Below are 21917 nucleotides of genomic sequence, written 5' to 3' on the forward strand. Positions count from 1 at the left end.
GTGGAATTCCTCAAAACAAACATTTTTCCCTGGCTGTCTCACCTGCTTGTCTGGTCAAAAGAAGAGCTCCTTGGATAGGCATGGGCTCAGCCTTTTGAGGCTGTTGTGGGAATCACATCCCGGTGCTCTGGGCTAGACATCAGACCAAGCCAGGAACACAGAAGGTGGAAGGAAGCAGCACCAACATCAGAAGATGGTGCCGTAAAACAAAGAACACCATTCAGTTCTTTTTGAAAATGACTGTGGCTGTATTTCCACCAAGGAAAATACCAACCCTTATGTTCAAGCTAGTGAAGATAACTAACTGCAGGTCATGTTGAGGCACTTCAAGAGTAGCATGGGGTAGGGAATTTTGCTGTTGACTTTGCCAAGAAAATTCCCCCATTAGTATTTTGATGTTTCAGACCACATGCTGAAGTGATTCAGTCTCCCATGAAGTGTGTAGGGAATCTTAGACATCACTTAGCACAGATTTCTACCCTGCATTGGAACATCTGAAGTTAGATAATGCCTCATTGAATTTTTCGAACTCCTACGTCCATTCCTGCCTGTGGCTTTTAATATTTAGTTAATGGAGGAAAGAAATATTTCCCCAGTAACTTAAAAGAGATTTGTCTGCTGTAAAAACACACAGGAACACCAGATTAAAAGGTAATCCTAAGAAAAAGCACTCAAAATGGATTACAAGGTAACAAAGTCAACACAGGCATACACGTCAGTGACAGTTCATATTTGCTAATGCTGTATGCATGAGCTGGTTAGTCAGAGCTGCTGAATCTGGCATAATACATGAGCATATCAGTTTCAATAAACAGAGAGACAGATTTTATTTCAGCTGTAACACCACATATTGCAAAATCACAAATGCATTTAACCGGGTGGATACATGACAGTTCCTTGACAAACATATCATCTCTTTGACATTGGTTTCAAAGGACTAAATTGACTTTGGCTGTAGTCCTGCCTGCTGTGTTATTGCAGCAATGAAGATCAACACTGCATTGCAGCAGGACTGTAGAGAAAAATAATCTTCAAAGATATAACAAAAGAAAAGCTGATTAATTTTGATAAGCAAGTCAAGAACTGGAATTCATTCACTTCTTGCCACTCTTATACTTGTTTAGCCACTTTTGTGGATACTTCACAATCAGTGAAGCAAACTGAAGGCAATGTCAGAAATCACAGAAAAATTCAGTGGCAGAAAGTACCGATTTTCTGATATCACAGTAACTAAACAATATTTCTACCCCTTAAAACAAACTCAGTGAAAAAAATGGGTAGATCTTATATAGTCACACTAAATCTTTGGATAAGCATTATTTCATTTCAACAACACTGATTCCAAACATAAGAATTTTGTCTCACAGACTTGTAGTCTTCATTTGGTGACTCCTTAATACAATAATAAAAGTTTTATGAACTCAAATGACACTATTAAGAGAGGAAAATTAGCCAAAGCCTCTCTGGACTTATTCACAACACTAGAGTATTTAGTTCTTATTTCATAAGCTCTGGTTATACACAAAAATGAGCCATTAAAGTGCTGGTCCAGAGCCAAGTTGCCCTAATACATAAAAGTTTAAACTACAAAGCAAGCTGCTGCTGGAAGACATTAGAACTGTATGGGATCTATTTCATTGCTGTGTTCTGGAAGGCACTAAAGAATGATTATGCCCATACTACTGAAAGTGATCAACTTTTCCTCCAACAAGGCACACCAGTCATGCCTTCAACAATGCAATATCTTGACTTAGAATTTTTATAATGACACTGTGATAAGAACAGCTGCTCATGGAAGCCAAACACCTGGATGCAAGCCCTCCAGAGCCAGGGGGCTACTTCAGAGTGAAGTGGCAGCAATGAATTCAGTTGGGGACAGAGAATGATAGGGACTAGAAGAGCAGACATCATTAGTGATGGTTCACTCTGAATATAAGCATAAAGGTTTAGGAAGTCAGAAGCACTGGAGAGCCTCATCCCATGTCTCACCATGTTTTTGAAGGGGTAGAGTCTCAGCTGTTTTCCTATGTGCTGAATTCAATGCTGCCAATGTGAGTGATGCACGCTCATGGCATGGCTATTGGATTAGCCTTTGCTATTGAAAGAAATTGATGCTTATTTTTTAAAGCCAGAGTTTAGGTGTCAAAATGTTCTGCATAGTCAAAATTATGCCATCCCAGGAAAGCAGAGCAGCAGCATTTTACAAACCTAAAAAACGTCAGTAGGCAAAACATAAGATGTCTCAAGATTCTCAGTCTTACTACAACTAAACAGGGATTTTATAGGGACTGCTCCCCTGGACCCACAGACCTAAATTCATCCCAGGTGGCAAATTTGGCACATAAACAGTGGGTTGGGGTTTGCTTTTTTTTTTTTTTTTTTGTTCTGGCTCCATGTTTCTTTCTCTCATAACAATCCTGACAAACAATCTATTTGTCTGTGACCTCCACCCTGGATTACGATAACTCACGATGTGGTTGAAGCTGAACATGTGGGTAAAGTACAGGCTCCAGATGTGACTGCTCATCTTTTCCAATGCTCACATCATTACAGAATAACAGACCTGCAATTAAGGCTCTCCACAAGTTTCCAAGTAGTTTCTAAAACAGACCCAATAAAGAACTGAGGCATTTTAGGTTGTTCATCCACATGATTTAATAGGTACCCTGTTTCACTGCACGGGGAGAATCAAGAGCCTTGAATCAAGAGCCAACTGTCTGCAAACCAGACAGTCCAGATGCTGAGAAGCCTAGGATGCACTGTGCACAGAGGCATAAAAATGGACACTATCTGTCCAGTTCCTTACTTGGCTGATAATTGAAGGCCTCACCGCCACCTACAAGAAAAAGAATGCTGCCATCTGTTGCAGAGGCACTGACATTCTTTTCTTGGGATTTTTCTGGGCTTAGAAATTTTTAATTCCATTCTACCCAGTGGCACAAATTCATCCAGATTTATGAGCAAGTGTGTTCTTTTTCAGTTCATAATCACAGGATTAGCTGAATTGGAAGGGACCCACAAGGATCATCAGGTCCAGCTCCTGGACCATCCCCAAGCGTCACACCATGTACCTGAGAGCATTGTCCAAACACTTCTCAAACTGTCAGGCTGGTGCTGTGACCACTGCCCTGGGGAACAGTTCCAGTACCCAACCACTCTCTGGGTGAAGAACATTTCTGTAATATCCAACCTAAACCTGCCCGATACAACTTCAGGCCATTCCCTTGGGTCCTGCCATGGGTGTGTATTTAATCTCCCCAGGCTGAGCAGCAAGTTCAGTCTCTCTCTTTAGTCTCACATTCAGGTTTGCATCACAACTGCGTTTTTTCCAAGGGCTGACATCACTTTCAGTCTTTGAGAAGCTCAATATTGTTTATGTTAATTACACATGCTTGCTCAGAGGGTCTTGGGTGGAACAAAATTCATCAGGACCTACATGAAAACTGCATACTTCAGCTCAAAATGAGCTAATTCTGTGCCTACAGAGAAAACTAAACAGGAAAAATTATTATTAAATAGGAAAGTATTACAGTAAAGTTAGTCACCTTCAGGGGTAAATGACAAATAAATTAGGGAGTTTTTAAGATGTCAATTCTAGCACCATGTTTAGGCTTAACTGTACTGCTGCAGTTTCCTTACCTCTTCATTGGGTCTAATCCATTACAGAATTTTTAAGTCTGTGAATGGTTCAAGGCCTGGTTTTATTTAAGTTCATATTTTGATATATGAGCTATAGTGGCTGCTAAATAGCAAAGTCCCAGCTGAAACATGGGGAAAAAGAGGAAAGAGCTTTTTTGTGGTGATCCAACCATGCATCCAGGGCAGGTCAAGAAAATCAGGATGTTCATACTTTCAGGAGTACTTGAAAGTCTTCTTACTAGAATCTGCAGGAAAGATTCAGTATTTTGGAATGATAGGCAAGATATTTCTTGCCTCACTTGAACACATTTCTTTTTTTGTCCTTTGACTTGTACCAAAAGTAGCTTATATTAATTTTGACTATCATTACGACATAAACAGAAAAGGGGTATTATATCAAATTTATAGCTTTGTGTTGCCTGGAATGCAAAGACTGACTTTCTTCAATGATGCCATTCTAAACTACACAACTGGCTAAAAGATCTCAGAAAAATTCACTTTGGTATTTCAAAGGCAAACCATGACTCAGCTGTAACTTGGCAGACTTGAGTTCCAGACGAAAAATTATTCAGCCTTTTCTTATGTGTTATCTCCCACTTTCTTTCATCTTACCTTTTGACAAGATTTCACATTTTTGAGGAAAATTTGGAATATGGGTGAAGACCACAGTCCAGGGTCATGTCAACAGGCTATGTTCAGAAAAAATATAGATCAAAGTACACAGAGAAGTACAGACAGGTCCTACACAACCAGCCAGTAAGAGTACTGAAGTTTCAGGATGAAAAACATGACAGTATTTTCATGGCATGCTTGAACATTTATATATAGGATAAGGCTCTTTGAATTTGTCCATTCATTCATTATTGATCTAATCTATTGATTATTGAAGAATGCAGTTCATTGGCATCTTGTTGAACTAAGGCATTTAAAAGAACAGTATCATTATCAGTAGAGCACAAAACAATTCTAAGTGGTCTCCTTTGTGTAAGCTAGTCCAGCAAAATACTATTATCCTAAAAACCTGTGATTTCTGAATGAGAATATCAATTCATAGCCTGCAGAATGAAAAATCTAATTTTTTGATGAAACCTTGGATGAAAATGTAGCCCCTTCTACACCACTATGAACCTGAATGATGTTGAAAATCTTGCCAATTTTTATTTGCTTCATATAATTAGGTTTTAATAAGTTGACCAAAAAATGCAAGTACAACAAATTTAACATATGTAACAAATAAGGAAATTTGCTGGAGGATTGGAAGGATCTGGCAGAGTGCCACTCACCACAATGTCTTGGAACAAGATAAAGTCATCCATAATTTAGCAGATGTTAAACAAAATTTAAAAGAAGTTCCATTGCTAAAAAATTCTTACAGTGAATTCAGATTTGGCTCTGTGTTCATAACACAGTGACTTGACAAATGAAAAGTGAGAATTCAGATAAATAAAATACATAATAGAATGGCCACACACGGTGTGAGATCTCATAAACTACTGAAAATATTTGTACTGTTCTGAAAGACATCTTGATTGAAATTTAACTATGTACTCACTGGTTCTACCCGTTTTTCCTGAAAAGAACTAAAAATTCAATTTAAAACATGGTAAAATTTCCTGGTGTTTATACATTTTCCTCATCTGTAGAAGTATGAAGTACAGGGTTCTGCACTACAATTGTTTATTTTTTACTTACAAATCAGACAATTCCTGACAAGACAGTACAGTACAATAACTTTTCCTTTTAAAAACAAATTATATGTCGGTTCTATTTTGTTTCTTTGATGCAATGGTTTTCTTGGTTTTTTTCCTAAAGCAAATGTCCTTGGTCAAGGTAAATGGAAAATATAATCAAGCTGTAAAAAGAAAAATCCATTTAATTGATAGTTCCAGTACTGAAGGAAGCTTGTGCAACTTTTGAGTTTGTTTTCTTGTTCAAAGCTCTGCAGATGAAGTTTCCAGCTTCCATCACGGCACAAAGATTTACTCCCTAAAAAAGAGGTGAAAAATGTTAAGAATAATAAATGTACATGTTGAAAATGCTTAGATTCCAAGTTTTTTGCTCCAGGGTCTAATTTTTGCAAACAAAAGGCCTGATTCATGTTATAGGTCAGTAATGGGGATCAGTAAAGCTACAGTGATTTACAGATAGTTACAGCTTCTAGTTGTTTGAAAGGTTCTACTACTTTGAGAGTGATTTCTTGCCCCATCAGCAGTGGACCAAATACTGGAGTAATATCTTTCAACCTCAAAAGAATCTGGAATAAAGAGCTGGAACCACAAATAGAAGTTAGAAGAAAAATATAGGGTCTAAATATGTGCTATACTTATTTATTATCCAACACTACAAAACTTCATGCAAAAAGCATGAGAAAGGATTCAAAAAGCAAAGACTTGTGTTTTGCTATTGCATAATCTAGAATTTAAAATTAAGCAAAACCTAAATAGAATCACCATCAAACCAAACAAAAGAAGAAATAAATATTTGATGGTGAGATTGTCTCCATGGGATTTGCTATCAACCTTTAGGACAAGACGTATTCTTGCTTGGCCACCAGATTGTTAACAGATTGATCAATCTTATCAAGAAGCCTAGGACATGGTATATTTCATAGAATCCAACTATTTTTGCTTAATTGCTTCCTTTTGCTATGAGTCAGTTGGAAAGGTTAATGAGTATTTTGCCCAAGGAAAGCTATACTAAAAGCGTAAGTCTAAAGTGCACAGAAATGTAAAGTGAAATGCATGATTTCTCCTCCTTATTTCAAAGAATTGTATTGTTTCAAAAGAATAAACACCTTCATGAAGAAAAGCTATCCCAAAGTGTGTACAAACAGTTCAAAACAGAGTCCACTTGTACAGTGGACACTTGTGACTGAACAATTTCTGATATCTATCCTGAACTCCCTAAAAAGCAAATGAGAGCAGATAAATGCTTACAGTGAACTCTGTAAGGAACTGAATACGCTTTAACAGTGCCCAGGGAAAGTGCAATTCAGAAACAAGTTCTGCAATCCTTTCATGTCAAGGAAGTCCATTGGCCTGTACACCACACGAAACTGCAGCCTACAAGCAAGCGATAAGTTCCAATGAGCTCCTCAATAATTCAAATCTTATTTCAGATATCAGGCATTTGGATTTCTTTCTGTGGTAGTTTAATTGCAAACAACACACTTTGTAGTTTTGGCAGTTCTTTATATGTTCTCCTTTGAACTTGACTCTCCAAGTCCATGTGGAAATTAAACATAAAGTAATGGCAATACCTGAGTTAGCACAAACTCATTATGCCACATATCCAGATAAATGGGGACTGACAGGAAGACCAAAGAGCACATTTATTGAAGAAGGCAGTAAATGAGTCCTAGGAACACAGAATAATTAACATGCCAACCAGCCAGGGATACTAAATGAGTGCTCTTGAGGTGTGGATGCTCACTGGTAAGGTTCATTAAAGCACAGCTCAGGGCATGTAAGCTGCTCTGCCCTCTCCTCCAAGAACAGACTGATAATAAAAATGACTGTGAAGCCTCCTAGCCAGTAACAGGTTCTGTACAATTTTGAAATATATTAAGTGGATACCTGAGAAATAACAATGCCCTGTGCTTAGGTGCCAAACACCACAATTTTTTTCAACTTTGAAGTCAGAAAAATTTACAACAAATTAATAAGCACTATGAGCCAAATCCAAGACTGTGGCAAAAGCTGAGATCTCTTCCACTGTTGAGATGATCAGCCTTCTGTCACAATGTCTACAGTACTGAATTTTTTGTGGTTACTGAGGCAGAGCAATGACACAAAGTAGCTGCTACTAAGTTCCTCATAGCTCCAGGTAGGAAGAAGTGGATTATTCAAATTATGTTAAATACATAAACTATTTCTAGTCTAAATTGCTGATGAAGACAACACCATTCCTGTTATGTGTCAAGCCATATTAAAGCACTGAGTTTGCAAAAACTACTATGGGCCCTGAATATTTTATTGTACAGCACAAATTATTGTGAGGTACAAATCGTATGTTTCCTAGAATTTTTTTTTTCCCTTAAAGTCTTAAGTAGAAAGTAAAAATATCTTACTGTGTTGATCCCCAGACCATTCAGCATGTAGATCACATCCTCTGTGGCTACATTTCCAGTAGCACCTTTTGCATAGGGACAACCACCAAGTCCTGCAACAGATGAATCCACCACAGCAACTCCCATCTGGAAAATAACAACACAAAAAATGAAGCATCAGCACAGAGTATTATTTATAATTTTTCATAAATGGCAGGCCATATGTATTAGTTACCATGCATAAAATACACATTTCTCCACAAATGGATGTGTTCCTTGGAGGAAATTTCTTATAATGGTTTTAGTCCTGATATCTTTATAAGGTAAGACTTTTCAGACACAGGATATGGAACAAAGAACTAATGGCCCGTTACATGTGATTTTGGCAGATGATTGCTCTTTTATAGAAAGAGGTTTTAAGTCTTTTCTCTCTTTATCTTTCAACGTGGTGCTTTTAAATAACCTGCATCTAGTATGAAATGTTTTTATGCAAAAAAACCCCCATCAATGGAAGTTCTCCATAGATATATATATGTATAGGTTGAGCTTGGGATATTTTTAAGAGAATACTTGGTGCACAAAGTGTTAAGCTTTCTCATTTAAACGAGACTTAAATTTACTTGAAAGACTTGAAAAAATACTCAGCTGTGGTAAATTAATATTTGTTTGCTTTTTATTTTCTTCCTGCTGCATTCAAATGTCTTCTCTCTTCTGATCCACTCAGTGTATTCATGACAAAAAGTAGCAAACCAGTTACCAACTCCACCCAGGAGATAATATTACATTTCCTATGGGATAAAGTCTTCTCTAGCAGACTGATAAGGGAGGAGGCAAAAACGGAGCCAGTGACTTCCACTGATATGTTTAGGGAGTTTTTTCACCCTCTTATTCTATGATTTGATTTTTAAAATAAAGCTGAAACTGGAAAGCAATCGTTTTCTGTTACAATATATTAGGTATGTGATCCAGGACACACTGGGTCTCCCTTGTCAGAGAAGGCTCTTCAGTCTTCCCCTGCCTCTGGAGGCATTCAGGCTCTACAGATAATCAGAAGCAGGCAAGGGAATTAGGCAGAACAATTATTAGGTCTTCAAAGAACAAGCTCCTCTCTGCCTTAAGAGCACTAGAGGTTTCCCTTCCCCACAGGAATAATTTAGACAGACATACACCAAAACTGTAAGACAGGTCAGCCAGACTGAAATTCAGGACAGGAGTTCCTGTGCAGAGATAAATTTTCAAAACGCTGACTGGGTACAGAGAGATTCAGAGGTTAAGCCAGAGGTTACCCACATCTGCAGGTCAGGAAGTTTGGTTTAGAGGTCTGACTGCACAGATTGCTGATCCCCCTTCCGAGGAACCTTCTGTCCCTGCAGGCTGCTCTGGGAGCCTGAGCTTCTCCTTCCCAGACATGCATACAACTCGCTGGCAAGGTCAGCAAATGATACATCCTGCACGTTCCTGCAGTTGCTAAGTCTCCTTTCCAAATATACCTAGTATTGGTTTTTTTAGTTCTGAAATAAACTACCCTAATGTGGGTTTGTTTTTTTTTTTTTGTACTTGCTTCTGGTTTTAATGGTGCACTCCATAATTTTATCATTGGTCTTACAGACTCTGAACTTCCAACATCTCTGGAGAGCAATAATAAAGGAAGCGTTGTCCCAGGTCCTATTCTTGGACAGAGGATATTATCTTGGTCTAGGTAGCTGCTCAAAGCCTGTCATTAAGACCTCAGAGGAGTTGAGGTACATAACTGTGACAGGCAATAGAATACTATTGAATATTGCTCACATAATAAGAGTCTCTAAAAAGAAATACTGGACTTTAAAGCACACTAATTTGTGACTTATGGAGTGAATCACCAAAGTGCATGTTTCACATTTCAGTCACTTGTCACACTCTTTTTTAGGCCACCAGTCAGAAAATGTGTTATATGACACACCTGTGTCCAGTACTCAGAGGATTCACAACAGTACTCAGATGCATTCACAACAGCTGGTAATTCTGTCTCTTTTTGCAAAAGCTGCTAAGATTCATGCATTTACTGTAGAACTCATTGGCCCCAGCTCCACAGTGGCAGCTCTCAGCTTGCAAGCGTCCATGCAGACACACACACAAGGCTTCTTATTGGAAAGATGCAGAAAAGGGTGTCTAACAGGTGGATGTACAGGTTGATGCAAGCATGATCCCAATACTATGCCCGCTCTCTCAGTTTGATTTTAAGATTTCCGTCAGAAATTATTGTTTCAGAGAGGAAAAGATAAAAGAAAGTGTCTTGCATGGAGGTTTTCCCAATCTGTCATAACTGCTAGAGCATTCTTCTTCATGCAGTCATGTTCAATAACTTTCAATGGGGATAAAACTATAGGCAAATAATGTGGTGAGGTACATCAATGCTGTTAAATTCACAAGGAATATCATCAAACTCAGAAAAAGCTTCAGTAGTTATTATAAAAAAACTTCAGTAGTTTTTATAAATAACTTCAGTAGTTATTTTTTTAAAAAATTATAAACAGTCACTTTCTAATCCCAAAAAATTATCTCAATAAATTCTTGTTCTTTTGCACAAACAGGAAAAAAGTATTTGGTAAAAAACAGCCAAAAACGCCAGTAGTCTGCTCCAGTCCTTCAGAGGGCACTCACTGTAAGCAAAACCGAAACCAATATCCTCCAGCATTAAAAGGGCATGTTTAAAAGACATGGAATTGACACATATTAATTCTTGATATCCTTGTACAAACACTAGTGATGGCACTGTAATTCTGAATTTGCAATGCAAATCTCACAGCAGTGGGGTACAGGTGGCTTGTAATTGTTTGTTGAAAGTGTTGGTGACTATAGGGGTGAATACAGGATACCACAGCGACTTGAAGGTAACATGAAACACCTATCTGTGTCTAGCCACACACTTGTATTCTGAGGCAGCCTTGTCTGAGTTATTCAAAGCACCCTCACTGGAAGCTGGAATAAGCTCAGACAATTTATCTTATTGTAGATGCAAGAGCATATAAAACCCTGATGCCTTCTGCTGACTAAGCTGTGGGAGCAGTAATTTCCACATGACAGACAGTGATAATTGCTCTGTCTTTTAAATCATTGACTATTTTGGCTAAATATAAAAAAAAAGGAGAAGGTCTAATAGCACCTTTACATTGGTAGCATCCTTGTGGGGATGGCTTTAACCCTAGTACAGGACACTTAACCCATTACTTCCCAGAAACAGTGCATAAACACGAAGTCTCTAAAATTGTATCTCTATCAGGATATATTTGCTGTTTGAACATTAAGCCACTGGTAGACAAGGTCTAAACACAGCATATATAATAGAGCAACCCTGACTGACCTCCAAATCTGACAGTTGTTCAAATCAGTGATCTTAATATGCAGTGAGCAGGTGTCTCTCCTTTAAGATAATGTCTTTTAAAGTTCTCTTCATAAAGCTTTTGAAAGGATATCTACTGCAATGTACTATTTCAGCAACAGGGTCAGCTGCATCTGTCTGCTCTTGCATGTTGTACAGACAGTTATAATGTGTTTGCTGACTCAAGTGCAGAATCACTCCAGTTCATCTTCAGTGTGGCCCCATTCAAAAAAAATCCTTAAATAATCCACATGCTAAGCTCCAATCTAGCAGTGCTAAAAACAGATGTTGGAAAACATCCCTCAGCAGTGCTACTAACTAATTTGGAGGTTGATATTGCAGCCCAGCCTGTCCAAGCACATAGTCTGAAATAGCACCTAATAAATAACTCCTCTGCACCTTTGAGCAGCTATGAAGCTGTTTTGTTTTTGCAGCCATTAAAAGCACAAGGAGCTCTAAAGTAAAACCTAAAAGTTGACAAAATATGTAAAACAAGGTGTTTTCCTTCATCACATCTTCCCCATTTGTCAGACTTTTACAGGAGATAATGAGTTTCAATCCTTTTAGCAATCCAAGCTTGAAAAAAATTCACTGTCAATATGATGTTTAAAAAGTCCACAGTCTCACTGTCACTTCCTGACAGGCACTAAATTGTGGTGACATTCATGAGAAGTTGTACTGCAGCTATTTCATAGGATATGTCCTAAATGAGCACTCACTGAGCTGCTTCCACATGGACGTGTGGGGGTGAACAATGGCTTGGCTTCCAGGACAACTACAGTACTTCAATATTTTTTGACACTTTTTGATAATCACAAAATTCCTGACAGTGGTTCCTGAACACCTTCCAAACTTTAGCTTTGGCTAGCTTTAGCTTACTCTCTAGAGAAGGCAGAGGATTTTTTGCTCCTGTCCCATGCTAACTTCCTAATTCCCCAATGAGAAAGCAAGGAATTAAATTCATCACCTTTGTCAAACAGCCAATTTTAACAGGAAACCATTATTGCCAGTGAATAATAAATGCTTCATGTTTCTCAGTTTGCTTTAGTAGCTCCCCATAACTTTTTGTTGGGACAGTCAGTCTCCTTCCTCACTGATCTTTAAACCTGGTTTGTCTGGCAGAAGTTTAACTTTGTTTCTCTCTTAAAAATGGCAAGGTCAGCATCAGTAACTCCAGGAAAGTACGTGGTATAAATCAGAAGCTATAAATCAGGTCTTTCATAAATTAGGCTTCTTCTAAATGATGAGATTTTGAAAGCATAATATCAAGGATACAAGGTATGGATTAAAGAGGAAAAGACTTGTGCCACAAAGGGGCCACAGCACTGTGAAGTTCAGTGCCCAGAGCCTTAAAGATAGGGCATGTAGATACTGCAAAGAGTGCCTGCATTCGTTCAGCTTTTGTTCAAGGAAAGGAGCAGGAGGGAGGGAGGAGTAAGATACGCCAGGTCAAAGGCTGCCCACACAAAAGGCAGTACAGGACTAATGCTGTTTAATCCTGCAGCCCAGTCAGTGCCTAGCTGGCACCCTTGGAGTAGTGTGCTTCTGCCACTGGCACCAGCCTGCCACCCACCACCAGGGCATGCCAGTGGCAGAAACATCCTCTCCTGCAGAGAGCCAGAGAATTAGCCAGACTCTGAAATGACCATGCCAGCAGTGCTTTTCAAAGTTCAGCCACTACAAAGACCCTTCCCTGATTTACATGGGCAAGTTGTCTCAAATCAAAGCTTGCCATTCTCCTGTATTGCAATATAATAAATGTATGCAAATAAATATTATTTTGGTATTCAATAAATTAAAAGCAAAATTTTCTACGTATAAGGCAATAAAATGGGATGACATTTCTCTGTGGAAATCTGTGAAAGTTATCTGCATTTCCTTCCTGCTTCTTTTTTTCTCTGCTTCTGCTAAATGTTAACACATCACAAAACTGCTTTTGAGTTAACACCATCCCTACTGACCACAGGGTGTCACTGTAACATTAAAATACCTAATTTTGCAGTTCACGTCGTTTGAAAATTAATACATTCATCGGGGGGAAAAAAATCCTTTTCTTCCAAAACATATTGAGATGCAAGCAATTTGTGGGCAGACGTGCCACATAAAATAGGTTAATACTGCATTCCTTTAACTCATTGTACACATCTTTTCATATTGCTACTGACACATTTATTATAAGCAAAGCTGGCAATGACATCTAGAGCTAAAGTTCCCTAACACTTTCCATCATAAGGCCTCACTTTCAGTTGTTTATTACTTTGTCAGCCTTTAACTGCTGGAACTTATATTTTCCATACCTTGTCTCTGCCTCAGACTGGATTGTTTTGAAAGTTTCAGTGAAAAATGGGCTTGGTCACTTCCGGGAACAAGTTTTGGGGAAGAAAAACACTCTGTTACATTAATATTCAATAAGTTTTACATGAGTTTCTTGGAGGTATTTTTGTAGCTTTGCAGTCTCAAGTTTGACACAGAAGGGATACTGATCTTAAGAGATCCCAGTCTGGACTTAGTTACAAGCTTAGGGAAGTTCCACTTTATTTACCACCTTGTCAGGAACTGGTCAGTCCGGGAGTTAAAATGCCTAAGGGTCAAGAGAGCAGCAGCTGACCATGATTTTTTTCTTAAGCTCAACAAAGAATTGTGAAGCAATTTATCTGAGACTGAGTTGGAAAATCTGTGTCCCTGACTGACAATGCATCACCTGCACAAAAAGCCTGAGCAGTGAGGTCTGTGTTGCAGATCTGGTTCTTCAGAAAACATTCATGGATGTTTAGGGGGAATCAGTTCCATTCAACATGAGACTGGTTTTGAGATTTTGGAATGCTAATAAAAATCCTTATGCTATAACACAATTAATGAAGCAGATGTTCACAAATCATTATTTTTATTGCCTGTGCGGGCTGATTGTGCTCCTTTTATGAATATGTGCACTCTTATATTTAAAAACACTGGGGTTTGCTGGTGTGGGGCTGTGCTCGACTCCAGCTCTCCCTTGCTAAGGATCACAAAGCTGCAGGGGGAGCAGGAGGCACACCAAGGTCTTGTTGGAACCCCTGAAGATGCAATGATCATCAAAATATTAAGTGACTTTCCAGTCTCCCTTCCTTCCCTCCCCAGGCAAGCCAGGGCATTGCCAGATGCTGCTGCTGACTCAAAGTGGAGTAGCTACTGCTCCAGATGCTCTTCAGCAGAAGTTGCTGCTGTCAAGCAAACCTGTGATGGTTTAACAATTTATCTGCTTCCTATGCCATGAAATAATCTGATCTATAAACACAAAGTATTTGTTCTATAGACAAAAGTTTGAACACAGTCAGGAGACCAATGAAATACGTAGGGAAGAGAAGATAATAATCTTGGGATCTGGAGGGAAAGGGGGAACTAGACAGAAAAGTTTGGGGTAGGTTGGATACAGCTGTCCAGTCCAGAGATGCAAAAGCTGTGCCAGGCTGCCTGTGCCCTACATATCATCAGGCAACAACAAGGTCTTTCTCATATGCTACATGCCACTGTAAATGAATAAAAATAAACTATAAAATAAACAGAGGGCTTTGAATGGACAGGGGAGATAAATGATTACTAAACTCCATGGTAAAGTTACTGAGGGTAGCTTTAGGAGAGGAAAATTAAGCTGGGACTGGACAAAGAATGCTTGGAGCTGCTGACTGTTATGTCCAGTGACGAAAGAAAAAAAACCCCACTTCCTTCCATGGGTGGCTCACAGAGGATAAGCTGAGTAGACAAACACCCACTAAAATTAAATGGCTTAATTATCATAATATGGGGCATCATCTGAGAATGAGTTGAATGAAGGACAGAATGGGTAAAAATTAATGTTTGAGGTGTAGGCTGCAGGCAGTGTCCTTCTCTGTGAGCCACAACACTGAAAAGGGCAGAGGACTTCTATGAAGAATCAGGGAAAGGCACTGATTGGAAAGGTCTAGTATTTGAAGTACATGTGGCAAATGTGAATCTATCAATGAAAATGGCATGTGAACATGTGAATCTATCAATGAAACATGTGCATCTATCAATGAAAATGGCAAATCTGACCCAAGCATTTTTCCTGTATTCAGGGAGCATATAATGAAGTTAATCTATCATGTGTACCCCTCTTACTGTATCTGTACCTTAGAAAGAAACTACAAATTATTTTGATCTTACTTTTTTCATCCTCGCTAGCTTCTGCCAATTCCCAACCCTTCTAGTTACTGGAAGATCAACTTATGTTGAGCCACTCTTCAGCTTAAGCTGCGTGACCAAATTGTTCCTGGTGGTGAAATTTCCCTCACTTGTTATAACCAGAACACTTGCAGCATTATGCACTAAGTGGCAGTGGACACTACCTTGTACCCATGTGAGCAAACGAAACAGATTGATGACAGAAAACATCTATTGTTTTAAAATAAATTTGCAGCAGTGACAGCATTTATAAAAACACAGGGAAAGTAGAGCAGAACTAGTTTCATTCCACAGTATCACTATCGTATATCAGCATCAGGGTATCCAAAAGACCAAAATAACAGTATTTAAAATGCCATCTGACTTCAATTCAGCCCGAGCCTTCATGCATTGTTACAGTTTTTCATATTATTTTCAAATGTACTATAAGGATATGTAGAATTTTGAATCCTAGTTTGGTCTTTACATAATCCATAGTATCTTTTGCATTTTGTATTAATGCATAATAGACGCTTTATACTTGGAATACATAATATATTTTTATAGCAGTTATTTTCTAATGCAAGAGATTCCTTTTACCATTTCTGGAGATAAATCTTGCAACAGAAATGAACAACTGTGCATCCTACTCAAGCTGAACATTTATATATCTTCATCATTCACTATTACTCCATATTAGATTTCAAGTCAACCAAAAATAATTGGTACAGACAATGCTGTTAAATAAAACCTGCACTTTTTATTCAGACTTAACTACTATTTCAAATGTCTCTTAGTTCTATTTTCAGAATCCCCTGAGTGAAACAATACTTTATTCTACTTCAGTATGTAAGATGTACAGAGGTTCAGAGACTCTGCTCACCAATATTCATTGACAAACCACACTCAGCATAAGGAAAGGTGGATTTCCAAGATGTGTGATAAACTAACCTTAGAAAAAAGTCCTGGCATTTGTTAAATCTTTTGGATTGCACAGGTGCACATCCATCTTCTCGCATATATATTAAAAATAAGAACTGCATCCTCCATTTAAATGCTTTAAACTTATTTACAGCTAGACTGGAGACAATATTTATCATAACAAAGTATAAAGCCAAATGTCCTTTTTCTTCAGGAGCACTAAAGATTAACAGATTAGAATGTTTTCCACATGTCCACTTTACTGTCAAGAGAATATTAAAGAAGTTTTCCAGCTTCCGCAGCTCAGCCAGATGTCAATGGATCCCACAGTCAAGCAAAATTGGCAGAGTAGCCTTCTCATGACCCCGGCATTGTTTTATCAAGGATCAGTTTAAAAGTATAAAGGGCCCATTTCTTGCTGAGATCTGTAATGTTTTTCAGCCCTTTTCCCCTGCAATTACACAAAAGTGCTGACTTTGTTGAACTACTGATATGCAGTAGTATTTCTTATGACTTCTCTCACACTGTGCTGTAATTGCTGTTTATGTTGGCACAAGAAAAGTACCACGTCTTGTTTCCACTGTACATTTCCGGACTCTGGTTTCAGTAACATCAGTGTAGGATATTGTACTGAGCATATGTTTTGTTGTGTAAACATTAGCTGGTAATTTTCCCTGTCAATCTCCACAGTATGGCTTCTAATTACCAGAGGTTGAGGGGCTTCAGATGGACATTTTACAAAATATTTACAGCAGCTATCCTGCTTCTTTTTTTTCTTCTTCACTGCTATTTGTGTTTTGAAAATCATTGCAAGAGTAAAAACTCCATCAAATGGAATAAACAACTCCATCAAATGCCATAAAATAAAACCCAAAACCAAATGTATTCATTCTTGTGCACCTCATTCTCTAGAGTAACTAAAGACCAGTTTCCCAACTAGTTAAGCAAAAATCATGGCAATATTACAGTAAACATAGAGTAAAGTACGAGATATTTCTGTTTGCTTGCAATTTGATTATTCTGTTGTAGTTTTTTTTAAACAAGGGGAAAAAATACTTCTATTGGCATTTTTTTCTTAAAATTCATTCTTGCTAAATAGCCTGTGAACTTGCAAATGGCTGTGCACATCCTTATTTGATTCAAGACTCAGACAAATGTACTTAACAAATGGGACCACTATGGTCTTGTAAGAAAATCTACTGCAAAAATTCAGAACTAAGGAACAATCTCCCTTTAAGAGCTACGGAATATATGTTTTAGTCATTCATCTGTATAATTTTAAGGAAGTAGCACTTTATATTTTGTGCAAAAACTACAGTGTCTTGAGTAGAATTCCAGGATGGGAATAATTCCAGTAACAATAACTTCAGTAACATGGGCAAAGAAGATACAATCAAATAGGGCATTTTTTGGCCACCCTAGGCAGAGAGATTTTTTATTTCAAATAAAATTTTCATCACAATTTTCATTATAATGTAAGGAACTGTTTTTTTCAAAGTGTGATAGTTTTTAATCTTTTACTGTTCCATCATAATTGGATCAACTTCATAATGTTCATCACATCACAGTACCTTAGCACATTACACTGCCTCCCCTTCAAATACCTTGATTAATTAAGTGGTAGCATTAAGGTGGGGGAGCCATGAAATGTAAAATGTCTTGAAAATATTTTGCTCTTATTCTGATGGCAGTTCCTTTTTATATAAAGACATCTGTAGTTGTCTATCCAATGTATCTGCCGGTAGTACAGCTAGAATACTTATTTTGTTTAAAAAGGTATTCAATTTAGCACCTTGTATTTTGCTATAGATGCATGTTTTATTGCTCTGCTAAATCGACTTTTATTTTGTTTACTTGGTTTATTCTTTAGAGGAAAAAATACTCCATCAAGTAAAAAATTATTTCCTATTGCTGCAGCTCTTAGTGCAAGCAAAATTTAACTTCTATGAACATTGGAGAAAAACAAATCTTTCTTTCTATAAGTGTTTACTTTATGCATTTGAATGGACTCTGTTAAGCAAATCACATCATTTGCCTCTGGCAATCTTACCACATATCATTTGCACTAAGCAACAAAGAAGAAAAAAGTAAACAGGCAAACATGCAAGCTGGAGTGTATAACACTACCATTCATTTATGTTTAAAAATAATAAAAAAAAAATTTATTTCTGAATGCCTGGCTGTTTCAATTCATAGTGCAATATTTCAAAAGAAAAAAAAAGTGACAAATTATTTGACTCAAGAGACTGTTTCTGTGTTGCTTCTGCACAGCACAGGAAGAAAAAAATGATTGTCATACTTTAGGTACTACATCAGCTTTGGTTTCTGTCTTAGCTGAAGAGTCATCTTCAACTTATTCCACTTATGCAAATGCTCACTTGCTCTCCCAAGCTACAAAGATCCACCCAGCACTCATTTGGAGTGAGTTCAGAACTCCAGCCCTCTGGTTACAGTTATCTACAGATTTTCTGCCATTTAATTCACCTTAGAAAACACCCTGAGATCTTGTTTAAAGCCACTTAAGCCACTTGATACATCTCAAAATAGGAAGTAAGTCTCCCTCCTTCCCTGCTTACTAGATGATAATAAAATTCCTTCTGAGGAGCTGTAAATATGCAAGAATGGCCAGAGGTTTAGTTCCACCCCCTCAGCACAGCTGTCTGTAGAGCTGCCCAAAAAGGAAGGAAGCAGCATCCTGTAAACACTACACTTCCCTACTGGAGACCCTGGGATTTGTCATTCCCCACGTCTGTTCCAGCCATGGCAAACTCCTCTGACCCTTGCTTAGGTCTGAAATTCAGGTTCCATGCATGCCCTCTTTTTTCAGCAAAAACTATAATACACACACTCAAATAATGAAAGGTCATGAAAACAATAATTTCCAAGAGGGACGCATTGAAGTGATTCAGTCCTTTTTTTTTTTTTTACAGTTGCTATTAAACTTCAAGAAAAACTACTTCAGGGTAAAAAGGGAGAGGGAGTAATTCCCACCAAGTAGAAAAATAAACATGTCTAAAAGCCATTTATCTTCTTCTAGCTGATGTATTCAGATTAAAGTTCCATATGATTACAGGGAGAACTTCTAAAAACAAGTCAAGCAACACTTATAGACAAAAATTATTTTCAAAAAAGAATGCAAATTAAATGAAAAATTAAATGCTGAAAAAATGGTTTTAAAGGTACTTAATTGTATCTTGACCAAACTTTTGAAAATCTTCTTTCACAATTATTTTTTAAATTATGTTGAAATATTGTATTTTATTTCTGTCATTGCTCTACATACCTTTTTAGTGTCCAGCATAAAGTTCAAATCCCCAGAGACATTAGAAGCACACTCAGAGCTGACCAGAACCTCTGAAATCTCATCTCCAGAGACATCCTTAGATGTCATTATGGAATGCCATTTGTGGAATGCCACAAATGCTACTAGGAATGACAGCAAAAACCTCTCTTTTGTGTGGCTAATGCACAGGAAGCTGTGCTCTTTTGTAGCCATGTATATGACCAAACACCAGAATGGCACCAGGACTGGAATTCAATTGTCCACTGTGTGTAATTCTTGCATAGTCCTTGGCACAGCTTTGCCCTGGGGCAGACAGAGCTCCACCAAGCAATTTCTGGCACAGTCGGGGAACCAGCACCCTTTAGGGACCATCATAGCTGTCAGTCTGGATTTTTGGTTTTCAGGATGCAAGCTTTACATAGCAATTGGCCACAGTGCCAGAAAGGCCAGGATCTGCAGAGCATGGCAACCCTTTAGAGGAGTGACACAGCAACAGCAGGAATGCAAACATACAACCTCATCTCCAAAATTCCCAAGGCAGCTGATGAGATAGCAATTGAGGAAGAAATGCATGTTGTGGCAGGGGTGCTGAGAAGGGACAATGGGATGGGCCTGCAAGGATGGGTTCTGAGATGAGCCAGTTGTTCAGGACTGTATTTGTGGAAATCCTATTTCATTTGTTGTGGAAGTTGAAAGGTGTGGGAGAGACAAGCAAGACACCGTAAAACTACAAGGGACAAGTAACAATTGTGGAGAACTAGCTTGTCTTTCTGTGGGTGAGAGAGTGCTTATGTAATGCTGAATAAGGCACAAGAAACAATCTTCAGACCAATGAAAAGTCTTTATTTTCCAGTCATCTAGATAATCAAGACTTTCATTTTAGGAATTGAATCAAACACTGTTGTAAAATAACAGTTATCAGTTCAATTTCTGATGGCTACAGGCAGTCATCCCATTAAACCTACAGCCAGTCCCTATCAATCATGTAAATAACCACCCCAAAATACTACCTTTTATGCATGCAATCCAAGGCACAACAGAAATATGCATGGGGAATTTGACACCAGTGTGCCCTCACCATACATTTTATGCATGCTAAAGATCAGTGACTTCAGGTTTTTAGTGCTGTATTTTCACAGCTTCTGAAAGTACTAAATATTTACTTTAAATGTGGCTTAGCATTTTGAAAACTATTTTATACTAATTTGCTCTATAAACACCTGAAACCCTTTTTTTTTAACCTTCTTACATTTCCAGCATTTGGAAGTAATTTGTTTCTAGTCCAAAAAATGAATGTCTGTCTCTAACAAAAAGAGCTGGATTGGTGCCCAATCCACTTCAGAACTGGATGATGCTGACTTTTAGCCATTTAAATAGTCAAGTTAAACAAGACACGCTTGGGATGATAAAAGGGGGTCTGTAAAGAGACTGCTGCTCTGGCTATGTGGACTTAAATCTATCAAACAATGACTAGGAAAACAGTGAAAGAGAGAAAAAAAATTAACATAAGTACCAGGGAAAACATTGGGGTTAGGTGAATGCAGGAGCACGGTATCTGTTCACATCATTCTTTCCTCTTGCCAGTGAGCTGCCAGCAGGATATTTACTCTGCTTAAGCACTGACAGAGGCAAAGAATGGCAAAAAGGAATTACAAAGGGCAACAAGGACTTAGACACTAACAGACTATGTGGAGTATTACCCTGAAAAGCAACTGTTAATTTTGTATCTAAATTATATTCTATGCAATTTTGTGTGAGCCTTTTTTGCAAGTTCTACTGTGCAAATTCTTATAATCTGGAAAAAGGTGAAAAAACCAGAATTGTCTTATCATATCTTGCTAATACTAGTTCCTTCCCCTTTTTCAAACTATAGTTCCAGATAGGAATGTACCACTGACACTGCAGAAAGAAATGTGCAAATGAATGCCACTTACAGGGTGGGGAACTCAGAAATTAAAGCACTCAAGACGTGATTAGGCAAAAAACAATAAAACAGCATTCCAAGAAAAAGAAGTGTGCAAAGAGGACACAGGCACAGGAAAAAAAAAAATTGGGGCAAATTAATTTTTTTAAATAAATACACAGCCTCAATACTATTTGTATAGAAATGATCTTTGCTTTTAAGACAGAAAACTAAAACCACTTCAGATTTTATTTGTATAGTTGCTGCAATGATTTTCCATTTATATTCCATTTAGACATAGTAATATGTACAAATTTGCAGAGACATAAAGAATGATGCATAGATTTGCATGTAAAAATCAAATGTTTAAAAATACTTTAGAAGATAGTTGAGGCTTGATTTTAAGCCAAGGAAAGTCATGTCTACTGTTGCAAGTCAGCTCTAGTGAGTAATTTGAAGATGAGAAAATCTATACCTGATGAAGGCTTTCTTTTCTTAGTATCATGAAACAGACTTAGACTTGAGGTTTGCTGGCTCAGTAACTAGGTCTGAAAGCTTCTGAAATCCAATATTACAGCATATTACAGGCAGCTGAACAATGTACATT

At 37.9% G+C, this 21917-nt stretch overlaps 1 protein-coding gene across 6 annotated transcripts in view; it reads right to left on the minus strand.

The window, feature by feature from the left end:
• Positions 1-2359: 2359 nt before the first annotated feature.
• Positions 2360-21917, minus strand: part of HMGCLL1 (3-hydroxy-3-methylglutaryl-CoA lyase like 1) — a 74720-nt gene continuing 55162 nt past the window's right edge. For all 6 annotated transcript variants that reach the window (XM_064412221.1, XM_064412220.1, XM_064412224.1 and 3 more), the window contains 2 exons: positions 7709-7834; positions 2360-5625 (listed from right to left, as the gene is read on the minus strand). In XM_064412221.1, the coding sequence (XP_064268291.1) occupies positions 5512-5625; positions 7709-7834 (240 nt within the window). In that variant the 3' untranslated portion in view covers positions 2360-5511. The remainder of the gene's footprint in view (positions 5626-7708; positions 7835-21917) is intronic.

This window comes from Passer domesticus, chromosome 3, assembly GCF_036417665.1.
Source record: "Passer domesticus isolate bPasDom1 chromosome 3, bPasDom1.hap1, whole genome shotgun sequence".
NCBI classification, from domain to species: domain Eukaryota; kingdom Metazoa; phylum Chordata; class Aves; order Passeriformes; family Passeridae; genus Passer; species Passer domesticus.